The sequence below is a fragment of the Pyxicephalus adspersus genome, chromosome 5, assembly GCF_032062135.1.
Source record: "Pyxicephalus adspersus chromosome 5, UCB_Pads_2.0, whole genome shotgun sequence".
Taxonomy (NCBI): domain Eukaryota; kingdom Metazoa; phylum Chordata; class Amphibia; order Anura; family Pyxicephalidae; genus Pyxicephalus; species Pyxicephalus adspersus.
In genome coordinates this window covers 97898335-97911337 of record NC_092862.1, presented here as the reverse complement: position 1 = coordinate 97911337, position 13003 = coordinate 97898335, and the positions used below count along the sequence as shown (strand labels likewise).

General features: G+C 33.5%; 1 protein-coding gene across 5 annotated transcripts in view; it reads left to right on the top strand.

Moving 5' to 3' along the window:
- The window catches only part of BBS9 (Bardet-Biedl syndrome 9), a 165561-nt gene extending 156037 nt beyond the window's left edge, over window positions 1-9524 (top strand). For 4 of the 5 annotated variants that reach the window (XM_072412228.1, XM_072412230.1, XM_072412225.1 and 1 more), the window contains 2 exons: window positions 2514-2736; window positions 8012-9524. In XM_072412228.1, the coding sequence (XP_072268329.1) occupies window positions 2514-2736; window positions 8012-8070 (282 nt within the window). In that variant the 3' untranslated portion in view covers window positions 8071-9524. Of the gene's footprint in view, window positions 1-2513; window positions 2737-7860 lie in introns of all 5 variants that reach the window. The other variant, XM_072412229.1, reaches the window with a different exon arrangement.
- Window positions 9525-13003: the final 3479 nt, after the last annotated feature.

Below are 13003 nucleotides of genomic sequence, written 5' to 3'. Positions count from 1 at the left end.
ACCTAGATCAAAGCTGACAAAGTGATCACATGATCGATAATATTTTCGATCGATTAAATTATTTTTTAATGTATCTCTGATATGGTGCAGACTACAATTTGGAAGGGGTTAGTTTGGATATTTAAAAAGACAGGTAAAATATTCCAGCAATACATATTAACCATATTCTTTTTCATAACTTGAAACAGCGTTGTAGCTTACTCATTCAATCAGGACATTCCAGGCCTTTTATATACATCCTTAGAATTTGTCAACCTAATGGATTTCTTAAATTTCCAATAAACACCACTTAGATTTTAATCTGTTTGGCTACTGTGAAGCAATATGAACTGTTCCTTTAAAACATATGGATAAAGGAGACCTAATGTCTGTTGGTCTTTTTTTAGCTCACTTGTACTTGGTTATTATATAAAAATTTACATAAAAGCGAACACAAAAATCTGTGAACCTGGATTGTGTTGATACACGTGGTCTGTGTATGTTGATAAATGCTAGGCTTTCCTTGGATCCCATAAGTCTTCAGTTATAATGACCATGTCCATAACAATTGGTTACACTTCAACTTTCATTTGTAGCCCAGAATAATAAAAGGAAGCCACTGGATGCTATGGGCTATGGGGACATACTTTTTTTTCAGCTTTCTCACATCTGGGTTGTAAAATAGCATTACATTTGCTTTACTCAACTTTTAAACTACTCCAAATATAAACTGTTGAATGGTATTTCATAGACTTAATTTTTCCAGAACAGTGAGGGTGAATAAAGTTCTTCATCACAGTAGATCATCACAGGCAAATGTAATTCATATTTCAAAATGTTTACACTTCAGGTATAATTACATGGGTATATTTTTACTCCATAAAAATGAATTTACTGCTTTACCATATGAAAAAAAAAGCCTGCATTTGCCTTAAGAAATCTGACATCATATGAAATAGCAGCTTTTTATAGTTTGGTCTGTGTGAGGTGACTCTTTTTTTGCTTGTAGTTAAACTCTATATGGTGTTGTTTATACTGCTACCTACATTATATTAATAAATCCTTATGTATTTTTGGAATAGAACCTAAAATAAAGCTTAATGTAGGTGGTCCTTTTCTGCTGCATTTCACTTTATAGTAATTGGCCATATGTCTGCAGGCCATAGAAGAGAAATTTTGTTGAATTTTGCATAGATTGTATAAACTGACCATGGCTTATAAATATTTGGTAAAAGTACTTCTTCTTGTCTGCTCCTTGTTCCTTAAAGCGGAGCTAAACTCATTGGTGGGTAGTGAGCTTCTGCCATTGTCAGTAAGTATGCACAGCATAATTACTTGAGAAATATTGCACATACTGACCCTGTGCAGAAATTGCATGTCTCTTTTGTCCAATAGTACTACCCCCTAGTTTTTTTCAGTTTAAGTCCACTTTTAACTTTTTTGCTTTTTGGTAGAACACAAGCACTGTTAATGCTTTATTAGTGTCGGATCCAGAAAAGCAATCCACATGCACAAAATGCATCTGAAAAACTTATGATATTCCTGGAGTACAGTACTATATATCAGAGTTATGGAGTCAGTCAGTACATTTATAACCACTCTATACACTATAATTGCCAACTCCACAGCCTGCTTTATATTCCACCTCTGTCTATAACCTTCAACATAGCTAAAATATTAACTCTGATTTATATAGATTTTAATTAACAGCAACCCATTTCTGGTCTTTTATTCTTCTTATTTGTCAACAGTGATAAAAACTTAAATGGTCTTTGGTAAATATCATATAAGCATTCCATTTTGATATTAAATATACACAACTACAAACTATTGTACACCTCTGCTTTACATTTGCAAACAAGCGTGCACTTCGATACCCCCAGACAACAATTATTTATTGGCATGGTGGCTTTGTCCCGAAACCAGGACATCTCCATGGCTTTTGTGTGGGTTTTCTCTGGCCATTCTGGGTTTCACTCACAGTCCAAACAACATACTAGTAGATTACTTGACCCACCTCAAATTGACCTTAGATTGTTAACTATATAAAAGTCTGGTAAGGACATTAAATTAGGAGATAAAGAGAAACAGTTAGTGACATTATGGATAATGTTAGAGCATCTAAATACAAGAATTTGAGAATGCTGAGAAGGAAGCGTGTAATTTAAGCAGTAGATTTTAGAGCATTCACAACAGTCAAATAATTCACAATGTTCAGGATACAGTTCAAAACATGTCTCCTGAGTTCTAACTGTCTAGCATTTCATCCTGATAAAATGGAGGTAATATATCAATTTATTAAACCTATGTTTTCCAGGGTGGGGAGTTTTGCAGCAGTAGTTCACAAGCTCAGTTGGTCACCATAGTCCCCTTAATTATGGTCATGCCAACCATTGCACTGCTACTGTTGTTTATGTTCACTAAAAATAAAGATGTTTTCTTTTTTTATATATGCAATCTTTTATTATTGCTTTACATTTCATATTTTGCATTAGTAATAACATGGTTGTCTTTTCTTTCTCCCCTTTACTTAGGGTTGGGAAGAGACTGTAGATGCAGCACTATCTCATCTATTAAGGACATGTCTGTCCAAAAGCTCTAAGGAACAAGCTCTAAACCTCACTAGCCAGCTCAGCATTCCAAAAGATACTACCAGGCTGAAGAAACATATTACCATGCTATGTGACAGACTGGCTAAAGGAGGCAGGTTGTCTTTAAGTGCTGACTCTGGATCTCAACAAGCCATTGTAATGCCAGGTAAAACCTGATTAATTTATGTGATTGTCAAGATTTATAAAAATCATATGTGTTACTAAAATGCTTAGTGGGATGTATTCAATTTCAGATTAAAACCAGTTTATTAAAATGTATTAGTAAACATTTATTAATGGTGGTTTTCTAGCCAGTTGTTGTAATCAATACATGCACGTTGTAACGTATGTATGTAAGTGCGCAGGGCTGTGGAGTCGATAAAAATGTGCCGACTCCTGAATTATTTAAAAAAAAAATACGGCAAGTTCAAATGTCCTATTTCACAAACAATAGTCATAATTAAGTACTTCTCTGATGTAAGAATAAAGCCCAGTGCATAGTTGTATTTCTACTAGTGTGAAGTTCAACTGAGCTATTATACAACCTGACATTCACAATATTGTAATCTGGATTATGTACATTAAAAAAGTGTTTTCATTTTATTTCAGATATAATGTGTTTAACAAGTTAATTTGAGTGTAAACAAGTGTAATGATTTAGGTGTAGGTGAGTGCTATGGCTTGATGTGTGTTCAGGTGTACTGTCTGCACTCTCCATATATGCTCCCATCCAGGGCTGAACGTTAATAATAATAATGCTTCTAATATGTGGAGCCCAACTGAGAAAAAGAATAAAGTAGATGAAGAAAGTGACAGAGAGATATTAAAGGAAGACAGTTTTGCAAGTATTGGAGAAAGTGAAAGCGAAGAGAATAGTGACATTTTGGATAACATTGTTGAAGAAGCATCTAAGTGTACTACTATTCAGCATATGCCTTCTGCTGTTCATACTCTGCAACTTGCAATAAGAGGTGGATTAAAAGATCATCATGCAGCTACTCTAGTTGGCAAATTGAGGCAAGTAACTGTTGCAGCCAGGGCCCCTGAAACAGATGCCATTTTGAAAAGACGTGCAGGAAAAGGAGCCATTTTGGATCAAACAACACACTGGGGAAGATTTGTTTTGATGGTAAAGCATTTGCTTGAACTAAAAGACTTTCATGAAGAACAGGACAATGAAAATGTTTTTTTAACTTAAAGCCAGTGGACACAAGTAAAAGCACTGGGAAATCTTCTTTTTAACCTTTACTGTCACCAAGAGTTTGCAATCTGAAGATTTGACACCTGGTAAATTCTTCTTGAAATGGAAGAGCTTGATACAAGAGCTTGGAGTGTAGGGTTAATAGCTCATGGCATTGTATCTTCAATAAAGAAAAGAGAGAATCTTTTACTGGATAATCAAATCTTGTTAGCTGCTATTTATGTTGATCCAATGAGCCGAATTTTGTTGAGCAATGACCAGACTGATACTGCAAAAAAGGCCGCCTATGATGTAGCAGTTCGCATGAAGGGATTACTACCTGAAACACCACCACTGGATGAAGCTATAAGCACTGGTAACTCAGGATCATCCTCTTCAAATGAAGAATTTGACTTTGATTCCTACTTGGACAAAATGGAACTTTCAACAATAAAGCAATGTCGCATATGCATGAAAGATAAATGACCAGAAAATGTCCAAATTAGGAGATTCCAGCAGGAGTTTTTTAAAGAATTTAAAGAAATAGAAAAGTATGATCGCTCATCGAATTTGACTGTAGAAGAAGCTATCCTTGTTTATCCCGAGATTATTAGTGATGTGGCTGGAACCGAAATAGCCACTTGATAAAAAACAATAAATAAAACCTTTATTGTTTTCATTTTTTTGTCTTTTGTTTAAACTGGCCAGTACAGTAGAGAGTCAGCTTCCTAGCCAGTAGTTCTAAATGGCGTGTATGTTGCCTTCCTTCAATCAATTTGGAAATACATTAGCATATTACAGGGTTTTTTTATTATATCTTCACACTTTTGCATTCAAATTTCACAAAAAAAATTTCAAATTTTCAATTGTCAAAAAATTATTTTGCATTCAAACTTCACAAAACATTTAGACCCCCTAATTATTCAAAAATTCATACATTTATTATAAAATTAAATATAACACAATATAATATAATATAATATATAATTAACTAAAAGATTTATTAATCATTAATGCTTTCTCCTCTTGGTAATTTTTTCCACTCTACCAGAAGCTTCATAGGTCTTAATAATTTTGATTATGGTTCTACTATTACAACTCAAAACCATTGCTATCTGGGAGGCATCACTTCCATTCAAATAACTGTCTACCACTCTTTGACGTTCTGCATTACTTAATTCTCTGGTCATAATGGTAATTGCAATACTAAATATAATTAAGCTAATAACTTTGAAGATAAAAGGATGAATAATATTGTTGTCTTAAAACATAGTATAAATCCCTGAAATAAAGATATTTCATTTTAAAATTATATAAAGTAAAAAACATAATAATTTACAAATCATCAATTTATTCATCTTTTTTTTAAGTCACTTGAGAAAAACTTTTATGGTAAAAAATATTTTGTTATATTTAATTTTATAATAAATGTATTGATTTATGAATAATTAGGGGGTCAAAAATTTTTTGTGAAGTTTGAATGCAAAAGTGTGAAGATAAAATGAGAAACCTAGTAGATACAGATAATCCGACTCCGGAGAGTCAGAGTCAGGGGTACCAGAAACTGAGGAGTCGGACAGTCCGAGTCGAAGGATGTCCATCAGAGCACCTTCTAGTGGCTTGCCTTAAATTTTGTTTTTTTTTTGTTTTTTTTTTATGGATGTGAGCATTTATGCAGATTTCTTTTTACATTGTATGGTCATTATGGTTGGGCAAAATTTTAACCATCACTTTTTAGCAGCAAGTTGGCATCATAATTTACCGTTTAACTTGATAAATTGGTAAAGTCCCCCAGTTGGGAAAAAAGAAATATTACATACCTACTATTGTCACTGAAAATACCGTAAATTAAACCATTCCAGCTTTTTGCACTTTAAACACCTACTTGGCCACCCATATCTTTATATACTTTTTTATGGTAATAAAAACAGTAAAGCCATATTAGGAGATATTTTGCTATGATTTGGAAGAATAGAGATAGAATGACACAGTCTGAAAGAAATTCATATTAACCACATGCAGTTTCATCTTGCTATTGATAGAATCAAAGATCATTTAGAAAGAGTAGTTCAAAATATTGAAACTTCATAAAAAATGAGGGAATTTTCTGATGTTTGCACTGTTATTCGCACTTGAAACTTTTTTTTACATTTTTCTATGGATCTTTCTTGTTGTACAAAATGTATGGTATATTTTTCTATGCCTTTCTTAAAAAAATATATTGAACTAAAAATAATGAGAGGAAAAACTATATTCCTGTAGCTGAATATTTTATATTCATTTTATATATTTAAACTATAATAAAAGTTATTTGTTATTAAAGTTGCAGGGGATTATTGTAACTAACAAGGATATTAAAAAAAAGTCAATTTACTAGAATTGTTCCTACTGTGTAGTTATAGTATTAGATAAATGTTCAAAACTTTCTAATTTGGATCTGACCACATATAATTATGTCCTAATGAAAGAATACTGTTTTGTATAGTACATAGTACTGAATGTAGAGGAAACTTATGTGAAATACATTCCACATTTTGCTGGACCCAAATAGGTCAATCTCTAGCTACTTCTCATAGGTTTAAAATGTCAAAGAACATGTAAATATTACTCAGTGAACTATGTTTGGAGAGTAATGACTGTGATAAGAGTCAACATTCTCCTGGGATTGTAAATGCTGTTTACACATTGACAGCTCATAATGTAGACATTCAGTCTTTATGGACAAGCTTCAGCCATTCTCATAAAATATATTTTTTCAGGAAATGAATACTTTCATTCCTCCCCTCCATAGCTGGTTTTTCTAGTTAAGTGTGAAGGTAAACCTATTATTATTAATATTATTATTAATATTATTAATAATAATAATAAACAGGATTTATGTAGCGCCAACATATTATGCAGCACTGTACAATAAATATAACCTATACCTAAAGAATAAGTAAATTAGTCATTTTAATTGTGCATTTGGGGGGGTTGCTTCCCAAAACACACCTAGATATGTTGGATAACCTACATCGGTGATGCATCAGCTGGAAACTGCAGTGTTGAGTAGAAAGATGCAGCCATTCAATAGACCCAGATGTGTTGAAAGTTGAAGATTTTAGTGGCTGGCATAGCTTTTCCATGTTTTGAAAAGTTTTTTTTTTTTTTGGTAGATTCTTCCTCTATTTAAAGTTATGAGAAAATCTATCATTTTACATTGTCATTATAATAGGAGTAGATTGCAACTTTAGACAACTGATCTGGTGACAACTCCTAATTAGGATATATTTGTTTGTACTTTCTGTTGTGTTTTTTAGGTTGCTGGGTAAAAAAAGATATCTCCAATGGGACAGAGATGTGAGGGGAAAAAAAAAATAGGCAATGGTTAAAACCCCTGTCAGAAATAAGACAAATTGTGGCATTGGAAGCCTTTATTGTATTTTTACTGGCTGCTTTTATTTTTTTGTGGTATTATTACACAGTATTTATATAGCACCATCATATTATGCAGCGCTCTACAGAGCCCATAGTCATGTCACTAACTGTCCCTCAAAGGGGCTCACAATCTAATGTCTTTACCATGGTCGTATGTCATTTATACAGTCTAAGGCCAGTTTTAGAGGGAAGCCAATTAACCTCACTGCATGTTTTGGGGATTTGGGAGGAAACCCACACAGTCACAAGGAGAACCTACAAACTCCATGCAGATAGTGTCCTGGCCAAGATTCGAACCTGGAACCTGGTGCTGCAAAGGCAAGAGTGCTACCTCTGAACCACCGCGCTGCCCTTTGTAGTAAAAGTATTGCTTAAAGGATTTTTGAGCTGGAACTTTAACTCTTAATGCATGGCAGCTACACTGCTTTTTTGTGGGTTCTGTATAAAATAGACACTATTGAGTACCGTAATACCATTGTCTCATTTAGTAGACATTTTTATCTAGAAATCTTCCAATTCTATGTTGGAATAGTATTCCAACATTAAAAAACAAGTGACACTTTTGTTTTCAGAAGTCAGTGTTGCATATGGTTTTTAGAACCCTTTTGTTCGAAAATGTCAATTTAATAATGTTCTATTTTTGTTAAGTTTGCATTAAGTATTTTTATTGTTATTTCAATTTTCTCTTTCTAGGACTCCCAACTAACCCCCCACCAGTAGCAATTACCAATGCATAGCTCCATTCCTTTGTAATATAGTACTAGTCTTGTTTTTAGTTTAAACCAGTTCAGATTTGCTGTGTGACATTATCCCATGTCCTGTCATTATGCACTGGCATCAATAGGAGAAAATGTGGAGACGCAGGATGAAAATGAAGACGATGGATCTCACAGTCGCTTCTGACCTCACCTTCGTGGACTGACACATAATGGAGATGGTTGAATGCTTCAGGATGGTTTAATTGAGTTGTTAGTTATAAAACTATAACCGGTGTCATAAAATATAATTTATACATTTTCCGGTCATGTTGGCTACAACAAGTTTATAGAACATATACTGATTTTTCTGTCTGTTTGCTAAAAAAAATGTTGCTAAAATTTTTTTTAGTTTTAAACTGAAAAATTACACTGTAATTTTATATAGTTTATGTATGAAATGAGACCATATTTTGCAAACCATCTGTGCAACACAGATGCTGCTTACTCTGTCCCTTGGGCTACCAAATGCAATAACCCAAATCATCCATATACTTTTGCCATTAGCCAGATTGTATTTTTAATCTGTTATTGTTTCCCAATGATCAATAGGTTATTGAAATCACCATATGTCGGCAGCTGCTTTCTGATTTAGAGCCATGTTACATTGCAGAGATCGCTAGGAGCCATATTTTTCTTAATCCAGACAATAGTAACAAGTTTACTAGTTGTGATATATGTAAATGTTTATATATTTTTATTATTGTGTAGCATTGTAACTATGAACTACTGGTAAAATAAACTCTGAACAGGCTATTTTGAATTCTTATACATTGGTTTATATATTTAAAAATGTTTTTTTCCCAAAGACAATGCTTTATTTTTTTTTTTATTTTTTTTTTTTAGAAATTTGGAAGGTTTTCTATGAATTCTGAAATGTATTTATAAAAGAGTCAAATAGAAAATCAGTTGCTTTATTCTTTTTTGTTTGTTTTTTTTGGCTTACCTCATTTACCCATTAGAAAAATCAAAGCTGCCTGTGTTTCCTCAAATTTCACACATGTTTTGGTATCATTATTATCACACCTATTATTGTTATCACACCTCTTTTGTTATATTATCATAGTGAAATTTTATTTAAGGTATTTTTTTATGAATTGGTAAAGAATTATTTATCTAAGAAATTCAACTAATTTATGCAATTTTTGCAGGAATGATTCAATACACTCTGCCAATAATTGTGCAGAATTATTGTTGCTTATTTATGATCTATATTTTTCTTTCATTTTCTTATGACATTAAAGGTATAACCTCCTTTACTTCCAGCATAGCTCACCAGGCATATGTGTAAAGTCAAAATTGACTAATTATCCATTAAAAAAGACAACACTCTGTCAAGAACACCTTTTAAAAATAGTGAAGGTAAAATGATGTATTCCCATTTCCAAATAGAAAATTAAATTACAACATGATAGAAACAGGTGAAAACATAATTGCTGGGGAAAATAAACAGCTTTGATTTTTTTTTATAAGTATGTGCAATGTTTTATAATGAGGCCCTTATATGCCAATGGGTTTAAAGGGCTGATCAGTATCAGATACATTATTATTAAGAAATGTAACATGTGTAAGTCAGTTGATAATAAACATAATTTGTCTCTATATTGCTTCTCCTGTGTTTCTACGTTTGTTTGTGTATGTGTCTGTCTGTGTGTATCGCCAAGAAGTGGAAGTTTGTTGCTTACACTAGTTAAAGGTTTAGTTACAGTGTGTGTCAACCACAATTTATTTTAAGTTTTTGGCTAAAGTGGGGAAGAACTAAAAAACCCTTTTCAGGTCTATCTGAGCTCATTTAGATAGTTTTCTACTTACTTATGCTATCCATACACAATGGGCTCTGTTTGTAAAACAGGGAATCTGACATTCCTTCAAACATTCCCTGGTGGGAATCTTCCAGGTCCATGTTTTTTAATGGCTGTAATTGATTTCCACCAGGGAATGTTTGAGGTAATGTCTGATACCCTGTTTTATAAATAGAGCCCAATGTGATATTTTCACAGTAAATTGATCCAAACAGCCACAATTATACTCAATCATATATGCTATTAGTCCTAGTGCAAAATGTTAAACAAAAATTGATTTGGCAATGCATTATTTTGGTCCATTTTGCTTAACTGTCATACTAAAATCTAAACCAATTTCTATTTTATTGAGATATATTGGTTAAAATTACTGCAATACCAATACTAATATTCTGCATTGCTGTATATGAACAAAATCAACCGGAGAGTTTAACCTCTCAGTTTTAAGTGCATTGTTCATAGATAGACTAAAATGATACATTTTGGATTCCTGCAGGCATACAAGTGGAGAATGTTCATCCTTTTCATTAAATGACCTAATATATAAATATATTGCTTATATGCCCTACTATCTTAAAATTAGCCCTGCCCATATCCAATTTGGGTTGGGTGGTCCAGTCCTACCAGTCATGACCATATACTTCACTATAGCTCATGCCATGTAAAAGAGGTATAAGTCATTTATTTTCAGGAAAACTGTTTTTTTTATTAATTTGTAGCATCATTTATTTTTGTAATGTTTACTTGCAAGCCATTTGTATTCCCATTTTGCACCCTCTCTGTACCAAACATTAAATATTGTACTGCATATAGAAACTCAAAGGTTTTCTTTCTCTCTATACAAGATGATGTATTTGTCTGGAAAAGAGGAACAGTAAAGCAAAGTTACTTGTAATATATTACTAAGCATCCAACTGGGTTCTCATGTACATATGCAATTACAATCTGTACTTAGGCTATGTACAGAAGTGCAATAATTGTTGTTAGAAAGGATCATTCCCGATCCTTTCCAACGACAAACGACTGCACGATACACGAACGAGCGCTGTACATATAGCACCGTTCTGCTCTATGGAGAGAGGGGGGGGGGGGAACGACGGAGCAGCAACCCTCTGCTCTCTCTCCCTTTCACTTCCATTACGATCGTTCATAGTCCACCAGGACTCCTGGTGGATCCACCAGGACGGTCATTCGGACGATAGACGACAAGCACTGTACACACACAAGATTCTTGTCCGATATCAGCCCTGAGCCGATTATCAGACGAGAACCATTGCACATGTGTACCTAGCCATAGAAAAAAATCTCAAAATAAAACATTAACAGGCATTGTTGTGATGGTATAATAAAAAAGAGGGATTCTTTTAATAATACTTAACAGTCCTCATAATTCAACAGATGTCCTAGGAGATTAGATTAGGTTTCAGCCATGTAATTACATGCTTAAAAGGATTAAAGAGCTTATAATGATGACAATGCATTCTTTATCACCTCTTTGTAGAATAAGGGATTACTGTGATTAGCTTGTCACTGGCTACTTCAAAAGTGAATCCTTTACATTCAAAATAAGTCTGAAACAATGTAAAAATGTATTGTTTTTGGTCTTTTTATTTACCTTTTTTACTGTTTACCTTTGTCTCTGATACTTTAACATAATACCATAAAATTTGGGGCTTTATACTGTTCAGAATTGGATTCCTAATGTGAGAACTACCCATTGCCAGGCTTTACAAACATTTAAAAAGGCAAGTGTTTACAAGCTTTTGTTTAGTTTTCTCCCTATGCAAGTCTATAGGAATGCATAAAGCAGGTTAAATGCACCTATGAATTATTTCTGAATAAATGTTTAGATATGCTTTAAATGCAAGTTGTAATATCGATTAGCTTAGCAAGCAGAGTATATGCCAGCACTTAACTGTACAAATGCTGAGATGCATTAGAGTTAGTGCCGACAGGTTTTTGTGTCATCCTTAAGTCCCTAACTATATCCATAGCCAATCTTTTTTTTTCCTTTTTTTTTGTGGGGGGGGGGGGGGGGTTAGAACCAATGTCAGGTTTTACACATATCCTTGAATCCGTCAGAGCATTTCCCTTTTCACTTTCTGTCTTGGTAAAACAATTGTTTAATCAGATAGGAAGTGAAGGAATCTCTCCAACAAGCTCTCCTTACACTTTAATACCCCACACAAGTCTATGGAAGTGCAAAACAAATCCAGGTCAAATGCATGTGCAATAAATTGTGAAGCACCACACCACACAAGCCCTTACTTTGCAATATTAGTTAATTTCTACAAGTTCAGCTTCCTTTTCTTTATGTATTTTTCTTTAATGTATAGAGAATTGTTAAATGAGGATTTTCTTCTGTGTAGTATTGTATATTAAATAACCTGCTAGCATTTCCTTTGACTATGGGGTGTCCAAATCTCTATTTGATTTACCTAGACGTAGTGACTAGAGTATGCCAATGTCCTTCCTCTGCCACCCCCTCCAGCTGGTATAGTCATATCCTCCAGAAATTGTAAATGTGTTTATCCAGCTATGTGTTTCCATTAAATGTTATTTTGCAGTAATGAAGTTTATTAAACTCTGCACAGACCATTTTTGCTGAGAGATATGATCTGTAAGAGCTCCTTTTTTCAACGTAAATGAAACTCCATTATGGCAGCCAAAGGCTAATTTTAAACCGTGGCAACTTGTCTAGGTTCCTGTCTCCAAAAATATTTTTGTACAGTGCGTAAATGTGCAATATTAGAATACTGCGAATGTTAGGATAAGGCCCTTGCAGACAGATAAACTTTTGTGTCTTTAAATCATTCAATTGATCTAATAGTATGCATGGTTCATGTAATTTTATTGTGAGCCAGGCTAAGCACAGAAAATGCTGGAGTAGACCATGCTTGCTGAGCTTACTAAGTTGTTATACGTCAACTTATTACAACCTAAGTTTAACTAAAATTAACCTAAAAAGGTAAATACAGAGTTAACATTTATTTATATTACCTACCAGAGGATTTTAGGTTCTATACAGCCAGTCTACACACTTTTCCCCCACACAGAACAGAGAAAAATCACTTTATTACTTTCTTTTACAGCTATACAGTCTCCTAGCTCATCAATCTGCTAATTGGACAGTTGTGATAATGAGTACAAGAGTGATACAAGTGGCTTGGTTTCTCACTTAGATCCAATTTTTTTTTTAACAACCTATTTAATCACTGTTGCATACAACATTATTTGGTTGATTCTTAGGTTAAATGTACTTGCGTTTCATGGGGAACA